The sequence below is a fragment of the Hippoglossus stenolepis genome, chromosome 5 (assembly GCF_022539355.2).
Source record: "Hippoglossus stenolepis isolate QCI-W04-F060 chromosome 5, HSTE1.2, whole genome shotgun sequence".
Taxonomy (NCBI): Eukaryota; Metazoa; Chordata; class Actinopteri; order Pleuronectiformes; family Pleuronectidae; genus Hippoglossus; species Hippoglossus stenolepis.
The window spans coordinates 27224168-27246994 of NC_061487.1; the positions used below are offsets into that span (position 1 = coordinate 27224168).

A 22827-nucleotide genomic window follows, 5' to 3' on the forward strand; every position below is an offset into this window, starting at 1 on the left:
CCAACACAACACTGACAGTTTACTGCTGTAAAACACAGGAAATAGATGAATGAGACGCAGATGTTTAATATTCATGTATAAAATAAATAAAGTGATCAAACGTGAAGGATTGTTAAAAAAAACAAGACTTTATTGCCGTTTTCCACTATGGATTATACAAGGGAAGCTGAGAGCAACAATGAAAGACGAGTACTGAGAATTAAATACAAAAACAATGTTATTTATGTTTTTCCTTTTCTCAACATTCGGCGACTGAACCGATGACGAAACGAGGGCGTCGCCGTCATCAGAATAAAACAATGACTGAATTAAAACAGCAGCTTTGTTAATGCAAACTTTATTTACATGAGAAAATGAAAAACTGCCTTCATGCCATGCTCCCTAAACACAGAGTGAGGTTCCTTCAGATGGACAGAGAGCCGCTGACATACACACGTTTGGTTGATGAGCTTTACAGTGACGGCCATGTTGGCTCTACAGTCCTGTTCCATGTTAAATAACGGAGGGGGGGGGGGGGGGGGTGTTAATGAGGATGATACATACAGTATTTACAGCCAAACGTCAACCGACAGCACGTCCAACACACGACTGAGTCACACCTGTACACGGCTCTGCTGCGTCTTCCTGAACGAAGCAGCGCGTCGGGAGAAGAGACGCACCGGTGAAAGTCTGCAGGTTTTAATTCAGGACCAAACGCCGCAGTCGATCCCGGAGGAGAATCTTTTCCTCCGAAGGAAGGAAAACCCTCAAACCACCGACTTTACACAATCAGCTTCACTAGAAGGCCACGACATTCTGTTCAGAAATAAACTGGACCGGTTTCCCAACAAAGATTTTCCCTCGACATCGACAAACAGCGGAGGCTTTAGAACCGGGTCAGCCCTGGACCCGGTCACTCAGAGGCCTTGTTGCTGTAGAAGAACGTTAACTGGGACTGAAAAGGATAAAAATCTGACACTTGTATTGATTTCAATTCAGCGCTGGAGCTTCGAGCCCGGTTTTCCCTGTGTGCTGTTTTGTAAGAGACATTTTTGTTGTTGTACAAGTGTTTGGAAATTTCTCTTCACTGACGCAAACAAAAGCAAACGAGACCTTTCCGACATGATTTCGAACCTTCAGCTGAAACCACCATGACAGTGCACGAGTGTTGAGGGTTCAGCCACCAGGGGGCGGCCCCGCGCTGCATTTACACAAACTACAAGTCTGACTCGTCCAAACTCAGCAGCAACGTGGAGCGTCACGTTCAAACAGGACGAAGGAACGTTCCTTTACATTTGTTTTTTTTTTAAACCTGTAACAAGTGAAGCGGTTCATTAACAGTTAAGTGGTTAACGACCTTTTAATTATGTACAAACACGCTGTGTCGGGATACTAAAACAGGAGGGGGGGGGGGTTAAGTTCACTACGTGGTTGTTTAGGTGTCGACAGGAGAGAAGAAGGTGAAGGACGAGACTCGGTCCTGATGGCTAAAAAAATGACGATAAATAAAACACTTGAATACATTTGAATTGTAGCTAAAAACACTTGGATAGTTTTCTGCAGTGTGTGTGTGTGTGTGTGTGTGTGTGTGTGTGTGTATGTGTACATATGAGGGTGCGTTTGATTTGTAATGACATACAGGCACAGTGGGCGGAGTCAGGATCAAATTCGAGGGTGCGTTTGTTATTTTGTGACAGATTTCTGGGGCGTTTGTCTCCAAGTGTTTTCTACCAGCATGAGAATGTGAACACAGAGAGAGTTAGAGGAGGTTGATGTGTGTTCTACCACCAACTGAACTCCACGGGCGTCGCAGGTGACATGAGGCGGCGCTCCTCACTGCCGGTTGCTCTTTATCCGCTCCAGCCGTTTCTTGAGGTCGTCCAGGTTGGCCGCCGGCGAGGCCGAGCGCGTGTGCGTGTGTGACGGGGAGTTGGAGTGTGCGTTGTGTTCCTGCTGGTACATCTCTCTGGACTCTTTGAGCTGGGACAGCTTGCTGTGCAGCATGTCGGTGGAGGACGCCACCGACGGCTTGGACGACAGCAGCGAGGAGATGGGAGGTCGCTGCTGAGGCTCGTCCTCGACTCCTCCGCCGCCCTGCTGCACGTGAGAGGAAGATGAAGACGCGTGTTGGCTTCTATTGTGTACATGCAATACTCATCCTCAACCAAATATTAAGTTTAATGATGATCACACGTCACTGGAAAAGTGAGTGTGTGTGTTTGAGTGTACGTGTGTGTGAACTAACCCTGGAGGTGTTTTCCAGCCCTTGTCTCTGTCTGAGGATCTTCAGTCTCTCGTAGTAAACAGCTGGTTTCAGTTCTTCGTTGTTGCTGGTCAGACTGGAGTCCACGCCGTGCTGAGGGATCACTGCAGATACACACAGGAAGACACACACCAGCTTTACAACACATTCTCGACCTCCTCCTCCTCCTGACTTCGAACCCGCAGCGACAGCTTCCGGTCGTACCTGCCGACGTTTGGATGCGTGACTTGCCTTCTCTTTCGGACTCGATCATGCGAAGGCCTCTCTCCACGTAGCTCTGGAAGAACTGGGACGTGTTTTTCAGGAAGGGCTCCAGGTCGGCGTCCGAGTATTTCTGTTTGTACTCGTACAACTCGGTCAAACCCTGAGAAGAAGAATGACACATGACTTCGGGCTCTTTGTTGTTCGGTGTCTGAGGAGGAAAGTTTAAACTGCAGCACATTGTGCACTAAAGGAATTTAAGAAAGCAGCTGAACCGACCTCTTTAGTATTTTCCTTGGAGCCGATCTTCTTGAAGATTTCAGACAGAATGTCACTGACCTTCGCCTTTGACATTCGTTCATCCTGAGAAGGAAACAAAGGACAAGTCAGGTGACACATCCTGAAGAGGAGAGCGATCAAATCGTTTTGGGCTCGTGCCGCTCACCGTGCGCAGACCGCCCTTCTCGTTGCCTCGGTCGCTCTTGAGTCCCGACAGGTTTCCAGAATGTTTGACCACCTGCCTCAGATGGGCCTCCAGCTCCGACTCATTACGATTCTCTATCATCGACAGGTGGTCCAGGATCTGTTTATCAAGACGTTAGTATAATTAATAGATCAAAACCTGGAGATGAACATCATGAAGAGTCACTCTGACCAGGATCTTTGTTTGTTACCTGGGGCCCAGTGAGCTTGCAGAGTGTGTGTAGCAGCGTCTTCAGGGTTCTGTGTGGGACGTCATTCTTCAGCTGCTTGAGCTTCTCTTTGGGAAACACCTTCATGAAGTTGTGGACATCCAGTAAGATCCGATCCAGGTTGATGCTGTCGATGGTCTCTGGGAGATGGCGAGTCATCCTCCACAGACACTGAACACACACACACACACACACACACCCCAACACAGGAGAGTGAGTCAGACGTGATAATCCACTGGAACGGACGAGTGAGGCGCTGTGTGCTGTGATGGTCTCACCTTCATGACCAGCTCAGAGAACTTGGGAGGACCAGCTGTCGTGACCAAACTGTCCTGAAGCAAAACCAGCAGAGCGCTGCAGAGACGCAGGAGGAGACACATCAACAGGTTGAGATAAAAGAGCCGCTGCTGCGGAGTGTAATCTGAATGAATTTGATTTGCCTTTTCACACGAACCTGATCATATTGGTCTGTTGAGACTTCTCCAGCACTCTGATCACCAGCAGGTTGGTGGATCTGATGAGCTGCTGTCCGTCCTCCATGTCCTCCACCCTGCTGTCCAGCATCAGTGTGATCACGCCGTGCATCAGGTCCTTCAACACGCCCATCGACGCCTCTCTGGCGAGGGACTCCATCGAGAACAACTGACAGGGAGGAATAAAGAAGTTAGCGTGTCCTTAGCCTGAGCTTCACCACCTTGGTCAGTGCTACAGACACGTCACCTGACTCACAGACAGCATGTTGCCTATGATGCAGCTGTACAGTTTGATGATGTCTCTCTTGTCCAGCCGCTCGTCGGCCATGTGCGTGCTGTTGATGAGCCTCAGCTGCATGAAGGTAGCGATGAGGAACTGGTCGATGTGTCCCGACATGACTTCGGCTTTGTCCTCCTGTCGCAGCACCTCGTCAATCTGCGGGGGGGAATGACGACAGCGTGAGAGGGTTTGAGAACATCAGGAGAATTTTAGTTTTGAATGAGAATATCTAAAAACCCGGTTTATACAACCTCCAGACAGAGTCAGCAACTAACTGCTGAACACGGAGCATTTAGCAGCTGAATTCTAGTCTAAAATAATCTTTATACATAGTCTATGGTGTGTGTGTGTGTGTGTGTGTGTGTGTTATACCTGTGCCAGGGCCTGTATACTGGTGTTAATGTCCCCGCTGGCCACCTGAGAGATGACAAAGTTGATGGTGGAGGCCGTGCTGTTGTGGAGTTCGTCAAAATGTGGAGAGACAGAATGAATCCTACGAAAACACAAAAGCAGAAACAACCACAAAAATCAAAGATTAATTTGTGTGGTTCTGAAGCTTCATCTTCTAAACGTGCTCCAGTGTCTCGAGCGGACTCACTTGGGTTCGGGGATCATGATCGGCTCCAACAGCTCGTCCAGCTTGTGTTGGACGAGGTCTGGCATCTCGCACACTCTGCTCTGGTCCCTCTCGATCATGTCCAGGTCCAACTGGAACTCCCTGGGGATGGAGGGGTGGGAGGACTCGCTGTGCTGGCTGTTCTGACGGGCTTGGCTGGACGGACAGTACATTATCAATCAGTGTCTCGTGGCTCTAGTCCCAGCTGACAAAAGCTTGGATATAGTTGGGTGCATAGTGACCCATTCAAACTTCTAACTGACTTAAATGTTTGTATCCATTAGGACTGGTACGGTTAGGAATGTGTCCTTTTAGGTTTTTACACATAAAAAAATAAATTAAAAAAACACACAAAACTGTTGATCATTATAAAAATGCTTTGTGCGACTGTCAGAAGCAGATTTTCTTTTCCAGGTTCAGAACATCCAGGGATCACAAATCAGCCGGGGTCAGACTACATGACATCTCCCGTAATAAACCCTCGTCTAGAAGGAGTGGAGCATGAGGTGGGTTTGGAAAAGATTAAATGAGCAACAGGCAAAACTATCGACCATTTTATCTGGACTCGGACGTCATCGTCCATCAGCCCACGAGCAACGTGCCGTCCGTCGTGTCTCTCGGCTTCAACACAGGAAGAACTAACGACTCTAAACACATGATGTATAGTCTGACCCCAGCACAAGACAACAGGTAAAGAGGGAGGAAGAATGAATCGTATTAACGTGACAGCAGGTCTGGTGCTTCACTGACCACATGGCCGAGGGGAACAAGGTTAGACTCTTGTTCCCAAACCACGTGAGGAGGCGAAACTCAACTCCAAAGTCAAACTTTCTGATCGTTATCCTTATGAATGATGGATGTTAGACTGACAGTTTGCATTCAGGAGTTCCTACAATGACGAAGAGGGAAGAAGAGGAGGAGAAAGAGGTACTCACATCCTATACGTGCGATACATTATTCTGCTCCATAAGGAAGGCAGGCAGAGCAGAGAGAGCAGGAAATCACACAGGAAGAAAGATGGAGGGTTAAGAGACAAACAGGCAGACGACAGGCAGCCAGCAAAACCAGCCAGCAAAAGAACACACAGTCACACACTCAGGCTACATCCATACTAGTATATCTTCTATAGTCAACGCTGTGTTCAAACTAAAACAATCCCACGCGAGCGGTTTGGCTCAGTTTGAATCCCCGTCCACACTAATGTGCCTGACCATGCATATCACGTGACCTCTCGTATACACTGGACGACACCTGAGCTGCTGTAAACAGGAAGCAGAAAGAGCTCGGCTACAAAGGAGAAGCAGCAATGGTGAAAAGTAAGAGCAGGTGTTTCCTACAAAATGCTGAATTTATCTGAACAGCTGTTGGCAAAGACAGCAGGGTCAGCATTAAGGCTTGTAATGTGTTAACCATGCTGCGTTCTACACGGGCGGCTGAGGCTGATGCCGGTTGTTTTCGTCTGGAAAGAGGTCATTTCTAAAATGAGGCCAGCAGCGAGTATTAGCGGCTGTAAAAGTATTGTGGACGCCAGGAATATCCGTAGCAGAGCGGATGCGTTTTCAAATGAAAAACATAGCAGGGATGTAGCCTCACACTCTCACTCACTGGAGGTTGGTTTCACGGACAGAGGACAGGATTTATGAGCCTGTGTGAACATGCAGTGACTCAGTAAAACAGGGTGAGGGGAGAGGGACAGATTAGTCATGAGCAGAGAACAAACAGTCAAATGACACGACGCTAAGTCACAACAGTCCACGGCGTGAACAGGTTACGGATGTGACAGATTCAAGAGGAGACTGGTTGACGGGATGAGAACGTGCCAGTGATAAAACAAGTGGGAAAGTTGGTTTGGATGAATCATGTTTCTGTGAATTATGTTGACCACTTAAATATATGTTTTGTGTTGAGGACATTTGACCCATTCACACATGTATCGTACATGTCCCACAGCCCAGAGCCAGGGAACCTACTTGAGCTTGTTGGGGTCTTCCTGTGCCGGCTTTCGGAGGAAGGTGGCGTTGGGGTTCGTCGGGTTCTCCTTCTGAGTTCTCTCCGCCACACTCGGCTTGGCCGGAGCTGCGGCGGCCTTCTTGGCTGAACGCTTGATTCTCTCCTCCAGCATGCTCATGTCTTTCTCTGACAACTGGAGAAGGACGAGGGTAAGAAGGATTTAAAAATCGTAGGGATGGGGCGACATGACATCAAATCAATATCAGGACATGTGGCTTCCATCTTACATTTCCAATCAGTTTGTAAACTTGCTCCCCACAGGCGTTGTAGACGGCCACCACAGTGTTCAGGGCGGCATTGCGGACGGACGTGTCTCTGTCACCGATGTGAACAGCAATCTCCTTCATAGCCTTGGCTGGAACCGGTTGGCAAACATTCATCCCGTAGCCCTCTATCAAACAGCCCAGCTCCTCCAGGCATTCTGAGGACGGGAGGAAACAACATGAACAAGTCAGAACACTTGTTCATCATGAGCTGCTTTCTGACCAAAGGGACTCCTTGGGTCTCCACCACAGGGACCTGGGTCTAAATTGAGTTTTGGGGAAATCATTTTAACCCCAAAAGGTCTATACTCAGCAGGTTGTATATACAAAAGTGTCAGAATCTTTGAGTTTACTGTGCATGTTTCTATTGTTCATCAATGCAGCGACGTATCGGAGCTACAGAATGACTACGAAAGAGGAACTGGTAACAAAGTCCAGACACTTGTGGATTTTTCACGAGAATGATATTTAGAGGGATTTGGAAACTGCAGTGCGTAATGATGACGTTTTTTTTTAAAGATGCAAGTTGAGCAAACTTAACATTCAGCCAGTTTATCTACCGTCCTTGTTGTATAGTCTGCTGCATTAACGCCATCTGGTGGACGAGCTTGTAGCAGCAGCTAATTTGCCTAAACGCAGACGAACAATGGTTTGAAGGAACCTTTTTGCTTCCTGGAGCAGTTTTGGCTGAGATGTGGCTTAAGAGACGCTTTAGCCGGTTAGCTTGTCGTGTGTAGAGACATACCAGCTCTCTGTTTGGAGTTCTTGGACTTAGTTCCATCCATGAGCAAAGGGAAGACCTTGGATGCTGGGTAGACTTTACACAGCATGGTCAGTATGGTCCGCACGTCTTTGCGAACCCCGTCCTTTGACTCTCCAACCTGAAGTCAGAGATGAACGTGAGCAGGTAGAAAACAAAGCTTTTACAGTGGTTCTGATCCTCAGAGATGGGCGCTCACCTTGAGTATAAGGTAGGGGATGAAGGAGTTGGCCTCGTACTCAGTCAGGTGGTAGTTCTCTGCGTTCAACATGGCAAACAACAGCTTCAGATATTCCAGCACCTTCATCAGCACCGTGGTGTTGGTGTCAAAGAAGCGCAGCGTGAACCACTTCAGGATCAGGTCCAGACAGCTGATGGTGGCGTCGCTCTCACTCTCCAGCCTCTGTTCAATACAAACACACTTTATTACCAGAGCGACACTACTACTGACACACAACCTCCTGGTGGCGCTAGAGGCCGAGCGTTACCTCGATCATGACTCCTATGGCCTTGACGTGTCTCTGAAAGTCAAAGTGGTAAAGCTCATCCTGCAGCCACTTCGCAAAGCAGGTGGACATCTGAGTTTTCAGCTGCTCCAGATATTCATCCCGAGGGGTGTTGAAGTTCCACTTCAAAATCTACAGTTGAAAAGAACAAGAAGTTGAAAATTATCACCAAGACCAGGTGTATTATATCAAAATCCAGATGTCCAGAAAAGATCATCATAATGTCCAAGTAGTGATTTGAGTCACTGAAATGTTTATCTAAAGGTTTCATGGGACGGTACCTTCAGTTGCTTCTCGTCTTTGACCCTCTGTTCCTTAGCGTTGGGGATGAGGACGAAGATCGGCCCGGACTTATCTTCTTCATCCTTCACGCCTTTGGCAGGAGGCTTCTTCCCAGCGGCGCCCTGAGAGGGGGGGCAACACCAGAGAGCGAGTGAGCTGTTGTGTAGTAATAATTGTGTGAAATCCTGTTTTCTCACAGGCTGTGTGGCAGAGTGTGTGTGTGTGTGACAGAGTAGAAACAGGAGACAAAGTTGTGTTATGCTGAAAAGATCTCGGTGCGGGTTAGCACACAGAACAGTGTGGAAATGCCGATGTGATATTATTCCAAAAGATGAAACACAAACACATTCATGAGGCCTGAAACACCGACATGTGACATAACTCCGCTTGTGCTCCACTTCTGCATGCATGCATATACGGCACAAATTTTAAATGTTACATGTTCAATTTCACCTCACAACTGTGTGACCATGTGCACATTATGCAGTTGTGTATTCAGTGGTGGTATTAGTGATTGGAGAAACACAGGATTAGGCTGAGCCAAGACTGGACCAGAGAGACGTCGAGTGTCCACTGAGAAACTGCCTGCATCCGCTGCTCATGAGCAAAGCTGTTTTCAGACATGCACTTCGGAGAATGTCCACACAATTGTCCACACAGTTGGACACAGAGATTCTACGGCCACACGCGTTCAGAACGTGGAGCGTTAAGTTGAGGGATGGCGCTTCACACAGGACGCAGTGTCTACAGCCCGTTGACACCAGCGTCGGCCCTCATCACCAACAGCTCTTGAACCTCGTCTTCTTTCCAAGTTGACATCTCTGCCATCTCTTTGTCAGCCTGATGGTTTCTTCCAGTTCTGCATCCGTCACGTGATACAAACACCATCAATGAACCCGTTCGCTCACAGTGAATCCTCTGGTTAATCTCCTGCTGTATTCACACATGGGCTCATTAGGACATTATCCAGAGTGTTTACTAAGGGACCGACAGGCTTTCCAGACAGTTTCAGGGGATTATCGGGAGTTCAGTGCATGTCTGAAAGCAGCTTAAGTAGCAGCAGAAGTGTGAAGACACTCTAGGCCGAGTTTCATCGTGAGGACGCTTGTTACACATCTACCTGTTGACTGCCAGCAGCAGCCTTCCCTTTGCTGGAGGGCTTTTTACTAGCATTACTGTCCTTGTCCTTGGAGGGAGGGGGAGGGACGGGTTCCTCGGGAGAGGAGGGAGGCTGAGTGATGAGAAAAACCACACAGTGTTTACACTTCACTGAAATTAATAAAAAATAGGAAACAATATGAAATGTCGACAACTTAAATAAAAGAAATGTTGATGAGTGAATATTTAGACATCTAGAGATCTTCACCTCGTGTCTTTACACTTAACACCACAGTTAATGGGCTCAGGCTGGATTTGATCGAAATCAATGAGCACAACGAGAAAACATTTAAATTCAGATTTTTACTCTTTGTGCTGCATAATAAATCTTTTATAAAATAAAATAAACATGAAAACGTCTCTGCTCCAGGCTCCACACTGAAAATAAAAACAGGAGCTGAACTTCACCTTCTTGGCAGCGGCTCCTCCCCGGATCTTCTTAACTTCAGGTTTACTGTCAACACAGTCGTCGCTCGCTGGCTGAGACCTGGAGGCTGCAGAGGACGAGCAAAGGACATTTCATTTTTCTGTTCAGAATATTTTTACCATATTGTGTTGCATAATATATTTTCAGGAGCCAGATATTAAACTTTTAACCCTGTTATTCGAGGACAAACCCACTCGACTCTGCAGACCTATGCCGAGAGGACGCAGTCAGTCTGCTGAGAACTGAACGTTGTGTGTAAAACCATCTACCTTTTTCTTTGTGAAGCACTTTGGTCAAACAAGTTGTTTTAAATGTGCTATTTGACTAAAGTTGACATTTTCGCACAGATTCATTCGTTCATTTAAGATTTCCTAAATGTGAAACTGTTCATTCATCATGAAGCCACACACCTGAAGCAGATCTGCTTGGCTCTGCAGAGTCTTTCCCTCCTCCTGCCTTGGTGGGAGCGGCGGGTTTGGCCGGCATCACCGCCCTGGCCTTTTCCAACATGGCTACCACCTGATCCTTAGAGGAAGTCTGGAGAGAGATAAAGACAGATCAACAATTAAAGACATGACTCACTGTCACGGGTCAGACACCAAGTTATTTGTTAGTCAAAGCACAAAATATCAGCTCAGTACTTTGAGTTTGCCAGCAGCCTTGGTCATTTTCTCAAAGCCCAGGTGCATCATGAATTTGGGCAGGGCGTCCTGAGCCCTCTTCCTCACGTCTCCGTTTCTGTCCTCCAGGCAGGCGTAAAGCTGAGGGACACACAGCATCAGATCCCCAGGCACCGTCCTCAGGGTGGGCAGCTTCTCCGCTAACCAGCCGAGCACCTGTGTGATGAAGCAGGTTCATGATTTAGTTCAGGATACAGAAAACACTAATAAGACAGAAGATAAGAACTTGTGTCTGTGCGAACCTCCTGTCGCAAAAAGGGATTTTCTCTCTTCAGCTCCTCTGACAGGTCTTCTCCCTCCAGCCAGTCCTTCATCCCCGTCTGCTCCACCCACGCCTGCAGAGTAATCATGGCGGCCGCCCTCACATTAGACTGCAGAGGAACAGAGAGACATGGTTATCTCACAGTCAGAGGACATGATGCTGTCCCCAGATAGACACCTTATCATACCTCTTTTGATTTATGAATGAGCCTTCTCAGAAACTACAAACACAGCGCTGCCGCTATTGTTAACATGAAAACACAGATGTGTGTTACTGCTGTTGGTGTGCATGTGTCCAGTACCTTGCTGTCTCCCAGTACAGTGATAATAGGGAATCCCAGTGCTTTGACATGCTGCTTGAGTCCAGGTCCCATGGCTGTAGCCAGCTGCTGCAGGATATTCAGAGTCTGTTGGACCTGGAGACATAAACATAACACTCGCTTTAATATCTTGTTATTGTGACAAGACTTTATTGAATCTTTCTCCGGAGTAACAGAAAACAGCTATTTTTTAAACACCCTTGTGGCAGCACTTCAAAACCACAGTCACCACAATGAACCAAACTTGTAGTAAGTTTGTTAATCTTGTCCTCATGAAAACTTAAAGTATGAGGGGATATGACAGAGGGAAGAATGTTTTATATCCAAAAGTAGCTCTGAAGTTCGACTCTCTTACTGACCAGGATCTTGTTGGAATCCCCGAGTCGTTCCTTCAGGGTCAGAGGCAGCTCTCCGATGTTGGTTGTGACGAAATTGGCCTCCACTATGATGGCCTTTGCCTCGTCCAGCCCCTCCTTCCTGATCTTCCAGTTCTTATCGCCAATTTTAGACACCAGGTCGGACGTGATCTTCTCACTTAGAGACGTGAGAGAAGAAAGGAGGAGACAGGGTTAATTATGGACACTTATTTATAATCAACATATTTTCATGTCATGTTTTGAAGTTGGTAAGTATTGGTATATAAAGTACGATATAGTGGCGTCAAATATTTTCCTATTCTGGTTATTTTGACTAACAAATGAATGGGTTGGACTCTGTTTGTATTTAAATTCAATACTTCAGAGTCACTGGTCTGTCTGGTTACCTGATATCTGTTCTGGGCAGCAGGTCCATGCTGTCCTGTCCTCCTCCTCCTGCTGCTCCTCCGTCCTCATCCTGCTCCTCTCCGTCATCACCCGCCTCCTCCGCTGCCGCCTTCTTGTTGAATCTGATTGGAGCTGGAGGCGACTGGCCCTGCATCTTTGAGGGTTGCACATACAAATTGATCATTTCTTATCCCCTTGTCATGAGCAACTCCCTCCACAGAACTTAGATGAAGGTATAGACATATCAGTGTGATCCGTTTCTTGAACTCTCTGATGTTCTTACCTTTTCAAACTCTGCATCAATCTGTGCGAGGAGAGCCGGCTTCTCGTCTTCAAAGAACACTCGCAGAGGAGCTCCCATGTAGAGGTGCATGACTCCCAGCAGGGTGATGGCTGCTATCCGGATAGCGGGGTTGGTCGCTCCCAGAGCAGTCTTCACGTTGTTGATGAAACCTTTCACATTGATCCTGGAGGGAGAAAGACAAATGTCAACAGATTATCTTACAGTGCTTTAGCATCTTTGGTCTTTTTAAGTTTGCGTGTTAAAATGACGACTGAAAATTACCCAGCAAAGCCAAACTCCTTCATGGCGTTCGCCAGCCAGTTGAGAGTCTCCGCCTGGTTTTTCGGGTTCTTCTGTCCAAACGCAATTGAGACAACCTAGCAAAAAAAATACAAACCTTGTAAAACAGCATTTGGTGATTCCTTTGAGGTCAGATCTTTGTCAGGGGTTAAAAATGTTTTCAACTTCAACATAGTCAACTAATAAAGAAGAGGAAGTGGTTAAAAACCTGTTCTGCAGTCCACGGCAGCGAGCAGGCCTCTCCGATCGCCGTCAGTCCCTCTTTGGCGTTTCCACCACATTTGACGTCTCCGACTTTGTCTACCAATCCGTCTAAAACCACGTTGGCCGACGTCTTTGAAAACTGTCCTTTCTGAGCAATAAGAGCCACAATGTGCAGCTTCATCTGCATCACCTAAACCCAGAGAGAGGAGACCACGACATGAGACAAGGAACCTCCCGATCCCTCAGTGACTCTCCCTCTCGTGACCTGAAAATCATTTTGCTCTCATCCTGAAATCTGCTTGAGCGTTTTTAATTTTTGCTCTGAGGAGTTTGGAGAAATCCTCAACCAGATCAAATGTCCCTGGTTTAAAATCTGTTAGATTAAAAACAGTCACGTTGTGTAAAACTGTAAGCGTGATTTTAATTTGGTAAATTTCTCTCCTCATTTTTCTGATTTGATCCATTGTTTAATTTCCCTCCTTCCTCAGATTCCTGGTTAATGAAATATTGTTGTCACCTTTTTAAGCAAAAAACACGTCATTTATATCGTCATTTCCATTTAGTTACATGTGAGGTTAAATATTCACAATTACAATTCTACCTACAACACTTCTAAAGATCATTTCTACACATCATGGTCCTGAGCTGGAGTAATAAATAACAGCGACAGTTACCTGAAAGTTAGTCTCCTTCCAACCTGGTTTCTTGGCCAACATCCTGACTAAAGCCTGACAGGGCATCTGCCCCTTATCCATGGTCTCAGCGGCCTAGAAGCACAGAGGAATCTACAGATTAATGTCTGCAGATCTAACATCATTGTTCATCAGATGACACATGAAGCTTTTTCATGTTAAATCTCCAAACTGAAAACTTGAGCGTCGTAAGGTTCAACCAGTCGGATATCCTTCAATTTGTTTTATGTCTTTGTATAACAAAGATGAGCATCAATTCCTCAGATTGGAATAAAGTATTTAATTATCAAATCGATTACTCAATCATCTAATTGATCAGTTGTATTTACCCGTTGGAATTCCTCCATACTCGCCAGCCTCTCCTTCCAGTTGGCCGAGTCCAGCTGCTGCAGACAGGAAGCAGGAAGTACGCCTCCTGCCAGGTCCTCACACGCCTCGATCTGACAAAACACAAACACACACTAGTGTCAGCAGAAATACCGACAGCGATATATCCAGATCCTGCTGAATCCCTCAGAGCCGTAGAATAAAACAGATGTGCCATTATTACCTTGGTGAAGGAGGTTATGTTTTAATTGATGTCTGTCACTCATTCAGCAGAATTACTCAAAAACTATTGAAACCATTTTCCCCAAAATGTCGTGTAAGTTACTAATTCAATTTCTCAGAGAAATTGACCAACTAACAGAGTTGACAACAGATATCAGACTTTAAGTGTTAAAGTGTGCGTTATGTTTTTGTTAGCACGCAGCAGCAGCTGTCAGTTTTCAGGTGATTTTACAAAACATCTTGTTTTGAAGTCACTGAAGCTTCACCTGACACGTGAGCGTTTGCACACAGACTTACCGACAGTTCGGTCTCTATCACTTCTTTGTTGTCAGACGTCTTCTTGGCTTTTCCTCCAGCTGCAGACGTGGGTTTGCCTTTCTTAGGTGGACCTGACGCCGACTGCAAAACAAACAGAGACGTGATGTCACTCTAGATTGAGTCGTTCTGTCCATGACCCAGAAACAGCTGAATAACCAGGTGATAAATCAACATGTATTCTTTCATTTACTTTAGTTGTCTATGTGTGCATTGCAGTGAATATACCTTGCTGGTAGCAGCGGCTGGGTTCTTCCTGGGTGGGGCAGAGGATTTTGGGGGGGCTTCAGCAGCGGGAGGGGCTTTAGCAGCAGATTTCTTGTCCCCGGCTCCACCGCCACCTCCTCCACCTTTCCTCCCTCCAGGGAGCTCCACTTTATCAGCACTCTCCTTTATCTGTTACCACATGAAAGGGAGGGACGGTGATTAGCAGGCAAGGGTGTTAAAAATTAAGCTTTTTAAAAAGGTTTGATGCGAGTTTTCCTTCGACTGATCGTTACCCTGTCCAGTTTGAGTTTATCCAAGTCGGCCAAGAAGGGGTTCACAGCTTTCTCTCCAGCCACTTTCATGGCCGTCCCCAAAGCTTCAAACGCAGCGTCACGCACCTCTGGAGCAGAGTCGTTCACTTGCTGAAATGGAGAAAAGAGCGAGGATTTAATGGTGGTGTAATATCACCTCACACATCCCCATGGTATGAGAATGTATGAAGCAACAATGGGTTCTCACAAGTTATTAATTTAAATGGTAGTATTGGTACTTTTCATACAATATTTTTCACTGAACATATTTTAATATCAGTCCTGTATTGAGACGGAAAACAAAATGAAACATCTGATTTATTTCTCATTTAGAGTTTAGTCAAAACAAGGGTGTATGCACCTTAACGAGAGCAGCACAGAAGGGTTTGAGGACGCTCTTGGGCAGAGTGGCCTGTGTGCAGTGTCTGAAGGAGCGGGCTAGATACAGGGAGGCCTGCTGCTTGATGGAGGGGTTCTTATTGTCCATCACAGAGAGGATGTCCTCAGAAAGGTTCTGTAGAGTGGTCTGGAAGAAGGATAGAGAACATTAGACATTATATAAACAATAAAAACATCAAGGTCTTCTAAAAAGCATTAGAGGTCTGGGGAGTGCTCTATAAATAACAGAACATGAAGTAAGGAATCAATACAAGAGCAGTGGTTGGCCCTGTAGAGTCACGTCAACCCGACTGATGAAAGCTTTTTGAAAAGATCCCAACTCTAATGAACATTAAAAAAGTAGCTTCATCGCTAGAAAGGAACGTCTCAAAACTAGGTCAGCATGAACAATTTATTTATGTTTTTTTTTAATTGTGTAATTATCATGTACCCAGAGAAAACCAATATGATATTATATAAACTCTCCACAGGGCGTCTGCTGCCGGCGGTGGTCAGTTTCAGCTGTATCATGGTAACGTGTGTTTACACTCCACTTACAGTGAGGAAGATGGCATCAATAGCCTCTTGCAGGGCCTGGACGACCTGAGGCTTCTTCTCCTTGAACTTCTCCAGAATAGTTGGAACCACCTGAATACACACAGAGCGCCAATTTAGCAATAATCACAGATTCTGAAACATGGAACTGTGGTTTTGTTTGTGTTTGACACAAAGAAATAACTGTAAAATATAATTTTATTGTTGCCCTTTTGTGGAACAAGCTCCCAGAGACCTGCAGGTCTGCTGCAAGTCTTATTTCTTTTAAATCAATGCAGAAGACTTTCCATGTTGCCAGGGACTTTATTAAATCATACAATTAATTATTTCTTAAACTGCACAGTATTTTCACTCTTATTTAATTTTTTGATTCTGTATTTAACTCCTTTTCACTTTAAATTTCTTTTTAAATGCTTCTTTTTTAACATTGCTGTATAATGTGAAGAGTTTCATTTAACTTACTTGTCCGGCATATGTTCCAAATTTCTTCCTGAGACCAGAGGCGAGTCCGGCCAGACATTTTGCTGCCAGCGACACCAGCATCACGTTGGCATCTTTTCCCACAACCTGGAACATGAAACCAGTAAATGTTCAATATCGAGTCACCAGATCGCTCCTCTTGTTAAGATTGCCGAAGTTCTTCAGTCTTTACCTTCTTCAGTGCTCGGACGAGGTCTCCATAGTCTCCATTCTCCAGTTTGGGCTTCTTGGCCAGAAGCTCTACAGCCTCCAGAGCTTCCTTCCTTTCCTGCCACTTTTTAGCTTCCTGCAAAACAAACAAGCAAGAGCATGGTCACATCCATACTATTATATTACATATTCATCCATTAGCTCAACCCATTTATCCACAATGTTAAAAAATGACCGTAGTCCATATAGTTTTAAAAACATACAATTTTGTCGTAGAAGTCTTTAGGAATCTTGGCCAGAATGTCCACAGCTTCCAGCAGCTCATACGGATCCACTGCTGCCACAGTGTCTGCTTCATCGTCTCCTGGAAGAGGAAGAGGAGAGGGCATGACTACAACTCCTCGACATTAAAAGCTTGTGTGTGTGTGTGTATACACCTGTTCTAGCAGTTTGTCGTCTATGTAAACCTACCATCAGAATCTGCTCCTCCTTCAGCACTATGCTGCTCAAACTTTGCCTTCAGGTCCTGCTGCGAACGCAAGAACCTTGTTTGCTTGGCAGCAGAAGTAGGGAGCTTCACCCACTCCTCCTCCAGGTCCTTCAGCTGCAGAGACACAACAAAGAGGAGTTTGACTTGACCCAAAGAGGAACATTAAGGTGAGTAAGTAAAGATGCAATGAGTCTGTCCCACCTGTACAGAGTTGATGGTCTGCAGTGAAGGTCGAATAGCATCTCTGATCCATCTGTAGATCTCCACAGCGAGCAGCTTAGCTTCGTCTCTCACCGCCTTCTCTCTGGACTCAAACTGCTTCGGTAAAATCTTCACTATTGGTTTCAGCGTCACAATCTTGGATCCATACTCACTATGAGAAGATGATGACAGATCGAGGGGTGAGAAGTTAGTGTCACTGACATGAGATAGAAGACGGTTTCACTTAATACTGATACGACTTACAGCAGCCGAAAGCCATTGATGCAGCATCTAGCTCAGGTATTGTTCATTTAGCAGATTTGTTATTAATAAATCACCATAAGACACAACATAAGATGCACATTGTTTTCAGCAGTTTCTGACACTCCAACCAGGGAAGGAGCACTGACCTGAGAGCCTTCCTGAGCGTGTCCATGCAGGTCACCACTATCTTGGGGTTCTTGTTGTCCAGTCCCTTCAGCAGCTCTTCCTGAACCACCTCGGCCTTCTCGATCTCGATGTACATCAGACAGATGTCGGCGCCCAGCTCCTTGGCCCGGGCCTTTGGCTGGTTGAACACTTTGGTCACCACGCCCGACACCACCTCACCGGTCGTCCTGAAGACAAAAAAAGGAGAAATATGAACTTTATGAACAAGGTTGACATGAGTGGACCTTTTTAAAAGATCAGCATGAGTGCGCTTTACCTCAGCTGCTACAACTCCAGCCTAATGGGAAACACTGCACACTCCTTTATAAAAGACATTTGATTTTGGCATCGACTTGGTACTAAAGCATCGGTTCTCGTGAGATCCCTCGTGCCTGCAGACCAACTTCTGCATCATCTCCTTGAACCTATCACATCTTTCTTGTTCCTCTCCATACCTCCAGGGAACATCATCTGACTTTGCCATCCCCTCACACAACATCACCGTCTAGAATCGCAGAGGATTTTTTTTATTTATTGTGACAAAAGATAAAACAGTTGCCCCATAACCACTTCCCAGACATGTTAATTCCCGTCTGTGAGCATTAAGTAACTGTTGTGCATTGTTCTGGCGTCTGTTGAGGCTTTAACTTAATAATCTAAAACACGTCCCGACCAATGCAGCCCCCCCCCCCGGTGGTATTTTAAAGACGCAGTGTTTCTGTTCTGAATGACCACTTATTCCAGACTTTCAAAAAGATGCAACCCTAGTTGTGACCATTACTCACTTGCCAGCTACATGAGCGTTCTCGACGAAAACCAGAGCCGCCTCAAGGCCTTTGAGCTGAGCCACAGCGTTGGAGTCTGTGACAAACTTCTTTAAGAGTCCGAGGTACTTCCCCCACTCTGGACTCTTCTCGTCTCTTATCTTCTGAAACAACTTCACAGCTTCTTCATAACCGCTCAGACGGGCTTTCCACACCTGAGGAGGTGCACGGGGTCGCATAGAAGAGAGTGAAGAAGAAGAAGAAGAAAAAGAGAGAAACATTACAACCATTATGGATTTAGTCTGCCGATCGTTTTTGCAATTTCCTAAAAATTACAATTATAAATTTCCCAGACCCAAAGGTTAAATGGTCCGATTATCAAAACATCTATTCAAATCATAAAGATACTGATATTATTAGTTGAAAAACAACTAAAACATTAACAGATGCTGCTTAATTTTCACCTCAGACTTAAATTAAGTAATCAATCAATCAACTAATTATTTCAGATCTTATCTCAACCTTTTGTATGAAGTGGCATTGTTGGACCTAATAAACTGGAAAGTGTGAACGTTGGCAGCAGGACAGTTTATAAGAGAAAGTCAAAGATAAACTGTGTTTCAGGGTTTGTGGTAATAAAGGAACTTATAAACAACAATGAAACTATGACATAGAAGAAAATAACATTTCATTGGTGCTGGCATTTTCATGGGACAATTGGCCAAATATAAAACATCCGCAGCATTAACCATCCAGGCAGAAGAGCCATTGTTTGGGAAAAAGCAGAATCAAACACTATAAGTAGCCAAACAACTGGATGTCATTGGTTCGATTCCTGATTAAATACTTAGAGTAAAATTCATTAAGACTGATGTCATGCTTGATTGGTTAACAGCATGTTGGTATGGTCTGGATTGGATTTGTGTATTAGATTAATCCTCTACTTAAAGCCTATTGTGGATAAGGATCTAAATAAACAGGGGAAGCAAGTATGTCAGAAAGCTAATCAGACAGCAACTGTGCATGTGCTGGTTTAACTGTGAGACGAAGTTAAGATGAGCTTCAGTAAACACCAGCTGAAAATGTACACAACATAAAAGCTATGCATGATCATCATCTCATAACAGGAACGTTTTGTGGGAGACGTATAGTCAACATGTCCTGTTATTAGTTCTCTAAAAGGAAATCTGAGGAAAACTCACCTTGTGTTCACATTTCTGGTCGACGGGAAGCTTCAGCCACTCGCTATCGTCCCCCATGTTGGCCACTGGAGGGGTGGGCTTCCCCAAACGTACTCAACTGGAAAAACAACAACAATATATTTACTGTTGGACTGCTGGAGGAAAAAGTAAACACTAAAAATCCTTCCATAGCTGCAGCAACTTTATTCACATCTCTGCTGGAGACATTCAACAACTCAGGGACTTCACATTAACCACTTAACATAGAGAATTGAGTCAAAACTGTAACGACTTAGAGCGATCAGGTTGGTCCCGGGCCAAATTCATCACTAGCAGTTGATTACTATAAAATAATTAAATAGCTTCTATATGATAGTACCAGAACTTGAGGAAAAGGTAACGGTGACACACACACATAAATATCTTTCTCTCTCTTTCTCAGAGAGGAGCAGTAAATTACTGACAGAGCCGGTATAAACTGTAAAAAAATAACTTTTTTAACATTACAAAAATGTATAAAAGACCTCAAATGAACACTGCAAGCGGACATAGGGGAGCTGTGCATGGCGCCCCGGGTGTCTGCCCACGTCCTGGTACAAACCCCCCACGGTCTGATGGCTCAGTACCACCCCCATCAAATTTTCAGCCTGGAAAAAACCCTGCTTCAGATGCTTTCAGACATGCACTGAACTCTGAATAATCTCCTGAAGTGATCCAGAGGGTATGTCAGTTGCTCCAGAAAATACTTTAGTTTAGCCTCGAGTCAATATCAGTACCAGTAATCTAGATCACTATGTTCCAACTAAGAAACATCTTTACATGTGCTAAAAAGATTTGTCGTTATTGTCAGTTGTTGGCAATAAGAGACCGAATCAAGTGAAGTCAGTTGCCGTATCTGTCAGTCACTTACTTCCAGTGGAAAGTATTAGCATGTGATCGTCTAATGCACATTCAGGGAGCGGCTACGGGTTCATATTTCCTATTGATCCGGCCCAGTCTCGTAAACAGGCTCAAGATTATCCACATCTCTGCAAAGTGCTGTCGTCATGGAGCCAAAATTACACATAAGCAATGAAAACCTGACAAATTGAGTCTTTCAAATTGTTCATGGGAATATGACTCACAGTAGTGTCCTTAACATTTTACCACCCCTGCCACAAATGTGTTACAAACTCTGTAACAGGCCTCTGGATGAGTAGAGAGCACCGATCTCTGTTAAAAGGAAATTGCTTATTCAACGTGACCTTGCTTGTCCGTAAGACTCGTGCACAGACGCATAGAACGCGACTTGAAAGCTTTCCAAGAATCCTCTTGTTGACCTGAGGCGACAGGGCGTTTGTCCACAGGCCCCCTCCCTCCCTCTCCCTCAACAAACCAGAGACTGCACGGAACTGTCCTCCTACAAAACACAACTTAAAACCCACCTCTTTTCACTTTAAAAAGTATATAGCATGGGGCCTGTGCTACGAAGCATGTTCAACATACACAGAATATTTTGTTATACGGCTTCAGTTCACCTAACCGCAGCTTTCCTAATAAACTGTATGAAAACTCTGAAGCTGGTTATCAACCGTCTCAGTTAACTGTTGGTTTTCTTATCCAGCTACGAGTGTTTATGAGACAGAGGCGGAGCCGCTTATTCTGAGGATCATCGTCAGAACCATGAATAAAGTCTAAATATTTATATAATATATATAAAGCTAATATCTGATGGTAAAGTCGGTAATAGGGACCTCAAAAGTAACATTTCACAAAGTGAAACGTAAATGATGATCACATAACTAGAATATATGAATATGAACGAACAGATACATTTTACTAGGATTATAACAGATTATTTGTTTGTTGACTGATGATGAACAAACTATTATGAACATGCGACGCAGATAAAAACGTTAAAAGTGATGTCAGTGTTTCTGCTGCCAAAGCAGAGAGAAGAGAAAAGAGGTTAATGAGTAATGAGCTTGAAATGTTCATTAATAAACAGTTGATCCTTTTATAATAAAATACATTAGAGGCTTTAGTTTGTCAAGAATCAAAAGGATCTTTGTTGAATTCAAATGAAGCTATAATAGTTGTGTGTTCCATGCCCCCCCCCAATCTCTGCGTGGGTTTTCTCCAGTTTCCTCCCAGGACATGCAGATTGGGATTAGGTTAATTGGAGAATCTAAATTAACTGAGTGTGATTGGTTGTTTGTCTCTTGGATGGACACTCTGGTTTTCCAGTGACCTGATTGGTCAGTAGTTCAGTTCTTGGCAGGTATTGACCTCTCATCTCAAACTTCAGGTTGATGGTTCAGCATCAGTTACCATGGTGATTTACCCTGCAACAAACAAACCAGCTTCATAGGACTGAGAAGTTAAACCTGAAGTTATCTGGATAACAGCAAACGGTTGTAGACAAAGTAATGATACGTTGCTCTGGCTAATGGTTGTTGACTTATACACTTAATAGCTGCGCCCGAATTCAGGGACCCGCCTCCTTCAGAGGACGCCGTTTACAAAGGGGTCGGGGTAGACTGCGAAGGTCGAACTGAAACGAGACGTCTGGTCTACAGAAGCTTTCCGTGATCAGCATCACCAGTTGATCCTGCTTGTATTGCTGTTGCCTAGCAACGTAGCTGAAGTTGGATGCAACTAATGCTCCTTGGTTTTTTGACATGTGAACCATTAGCTGTTCGGTTGCGTTAAGCTAATACTCAAGCATCAGACGTCTCGTCGCTTGCCGGCACTACAACGAGTCCTGGGATAGGTCGGGATGGGAATGATCCACACGTCAGAGCCTCCGTGTCTCTGGGTCCAAAGGACGTATTTGCTTTCCACATTTGAAACAGCTTTCGAAATGTGACAGCCCAGTCGCAGCACCACGACGCAACCGGTCTTCAAACGCAGCCTCGGAAGGAGGCAGAGCCTGAATTACAACCAGCTCTGCTCCCAGTAGAACTACATGCACCCATTATGGACTGCACTTCACCTTTTACTGGTTTAACTCTCCTAACTGTGCAATACAATGGTTCATGAGCAATACACTGCACATATGTTTCCTGTTTTTACACTGTATTCCATTTATATTCCTTACACTTAAGCATTACATGTTACTTAATGATGCCTAGTTTTGACTCTTGCTGCTGTAATATTGCAAATTTCTCATCTTATATATGGGGGGGGGGGTGATAGAATCTAGGACAAGTCAATAGTAATGTGGATATAACGGGAAAATAATCATAATCATTGAATATGAATTCCTCTGGGACACAACAGTCTAGTTCAGAGATCAATAATTGCCCCACGTTGCAGAACAGCCTCATCACCCCCAGCTGTGACCCCCATCACACAGGGTTTCACGACAGGTAGGAGCATGTGCACGAGGGAGCAGGCAGGTCAACTACACTGCAAAACAACG

At 45.1% G+C, this 22827-nt stretch overlaps 1 protein-coding gene across 5 annotated transcripts in view; it reads right to left on the minus strand.

Annotated features, from left to right (window-relative positions):
- Positions 1-107: 107 nt before the first annotated feature.
- Positions 108-22827, minus strand: part of ckap5 (cytoskeleton associated protein 5) — a 23493-nt gene continuing 773 nt past the window's right edge. Inside the window, exons 2-45 of one of the 5 annotated variants that reach the window (XM_035155850.2) lie at positions 19446-19542; positions 18265-18458; positions 17461-17667; positions 17051-17222; positions 16831-16963; positions 16623-16723; positions 16382-16495; positions 16192-16296; positions 15733-15822; positions 15158-15322; positions 14779-14907; positions 14507-14674; positions 14261-14362; positions 13744-13854; positions 13397-13489; positions 12727-12912; positions 12501-12595; positions 12219-12402; positions 11935-12089; positions 11531-11705; positions 11154-11267; positions 10833-10961; positions 10552-10746; positions 10321-10447; positions 9892-9977; positions 9446-9556; positions 8325-8447; positions 8026-8175; positions 7737-7940; positions 7523-7658; positions 6742-6935; positions 6475-6647; positions 5440-5463; positions 4487-4660; positions 4261-4381; positions 3865-4044; positions 3590-3777; positions 3414-3489; positions 3118-3306; positions 2889-3026; positions 2723-2806; positions 2474-2606; positions 2225-2346; positions 108-2076 (exon numbers count right to left, since the gene is read on the minus strand). In XM_035155850.2, coding sequence (XP_035011741.2) covers positions 1813-2076; positions 2225-2346; positions 2474-2606; positions 2723-2806; positions 2889-3026; positions 3118-3306; positions 3414-3489; positions 3590-3777; positions 3865-4044; positions 4261-4381; positions 4487-4660; positions 5440-5463; positions 6475-6647; positions 6742-6935; positions 7523-7658; positions 7737-7940; positions 8026-8175; positions 8325-8447; positions 9446-9556; positions 9892-9977; positions 10321-10447; positions 10552-10746; positions 10833-10961; positions 11154-11267; positions 11531-11705; positions 11935-12089; positions 12219-12402; positions 12501-12595; positions 12727-12912; positions 13397-13489; positions 13744-13854; positions 14261-14362; positions 14507-14674; positions 14779-14907; positions 15158-15322; positions 15733-15822; positions 16192-16296; positions 16382-16495; positions 16623-16723; positions 16831-16963; positions 17051-17222; positions 17461-17667; positions 18265-18458; positions 19446-19502 — 6171 coding nt within the window. In that variant the 5' untranslated portion in view covers positions 19503-19542 and the 3' untranslated portion in view covers positions 108-1812. Of the gene's footprint in view, positions 2077-2224; positions 2347-2446; positions 2607-2722; positions 2807-2888; positions 3027-3117; positions 3307-3413; positions 3490-3589; positions 3778-3864; positions 4045-4260; positions 4382-4486; positions 4661-5439; positions 5464-6474; positions 6648-6741; positions 6936-7522; positions 7659-7736; positions 7941-8025; positions 8176-8324; positions 8448-9445; positions 9557-9891; positions 9978-10320; positions 10448-10551; positions 10747-10832; positions 10962-11153; positions 11268-11530; positions 11706-11934; positions 12090-12218; positions 12403-12500; positions 12596-12726; positions 12913-13396; positions 13490-13743; positions 13855-14260; positions 14363-14506; positions 14675-14778; positions 14908-15157; positions 15323-15732; positions 15823-16191; positions 16297-16381; positions 16496-16622; positions 16724-16830; positions 16964-17050; positions 17223-17460; positions 17668-18264; positions 18459-19445; positions 19543-22827 lie in introns of all 5 variants that reach the window. The other 4 variants (XM_035155848.2, XM_035155851.2, XM_035155849.2 and 1 more) reach the window with 4 other exon arrangements.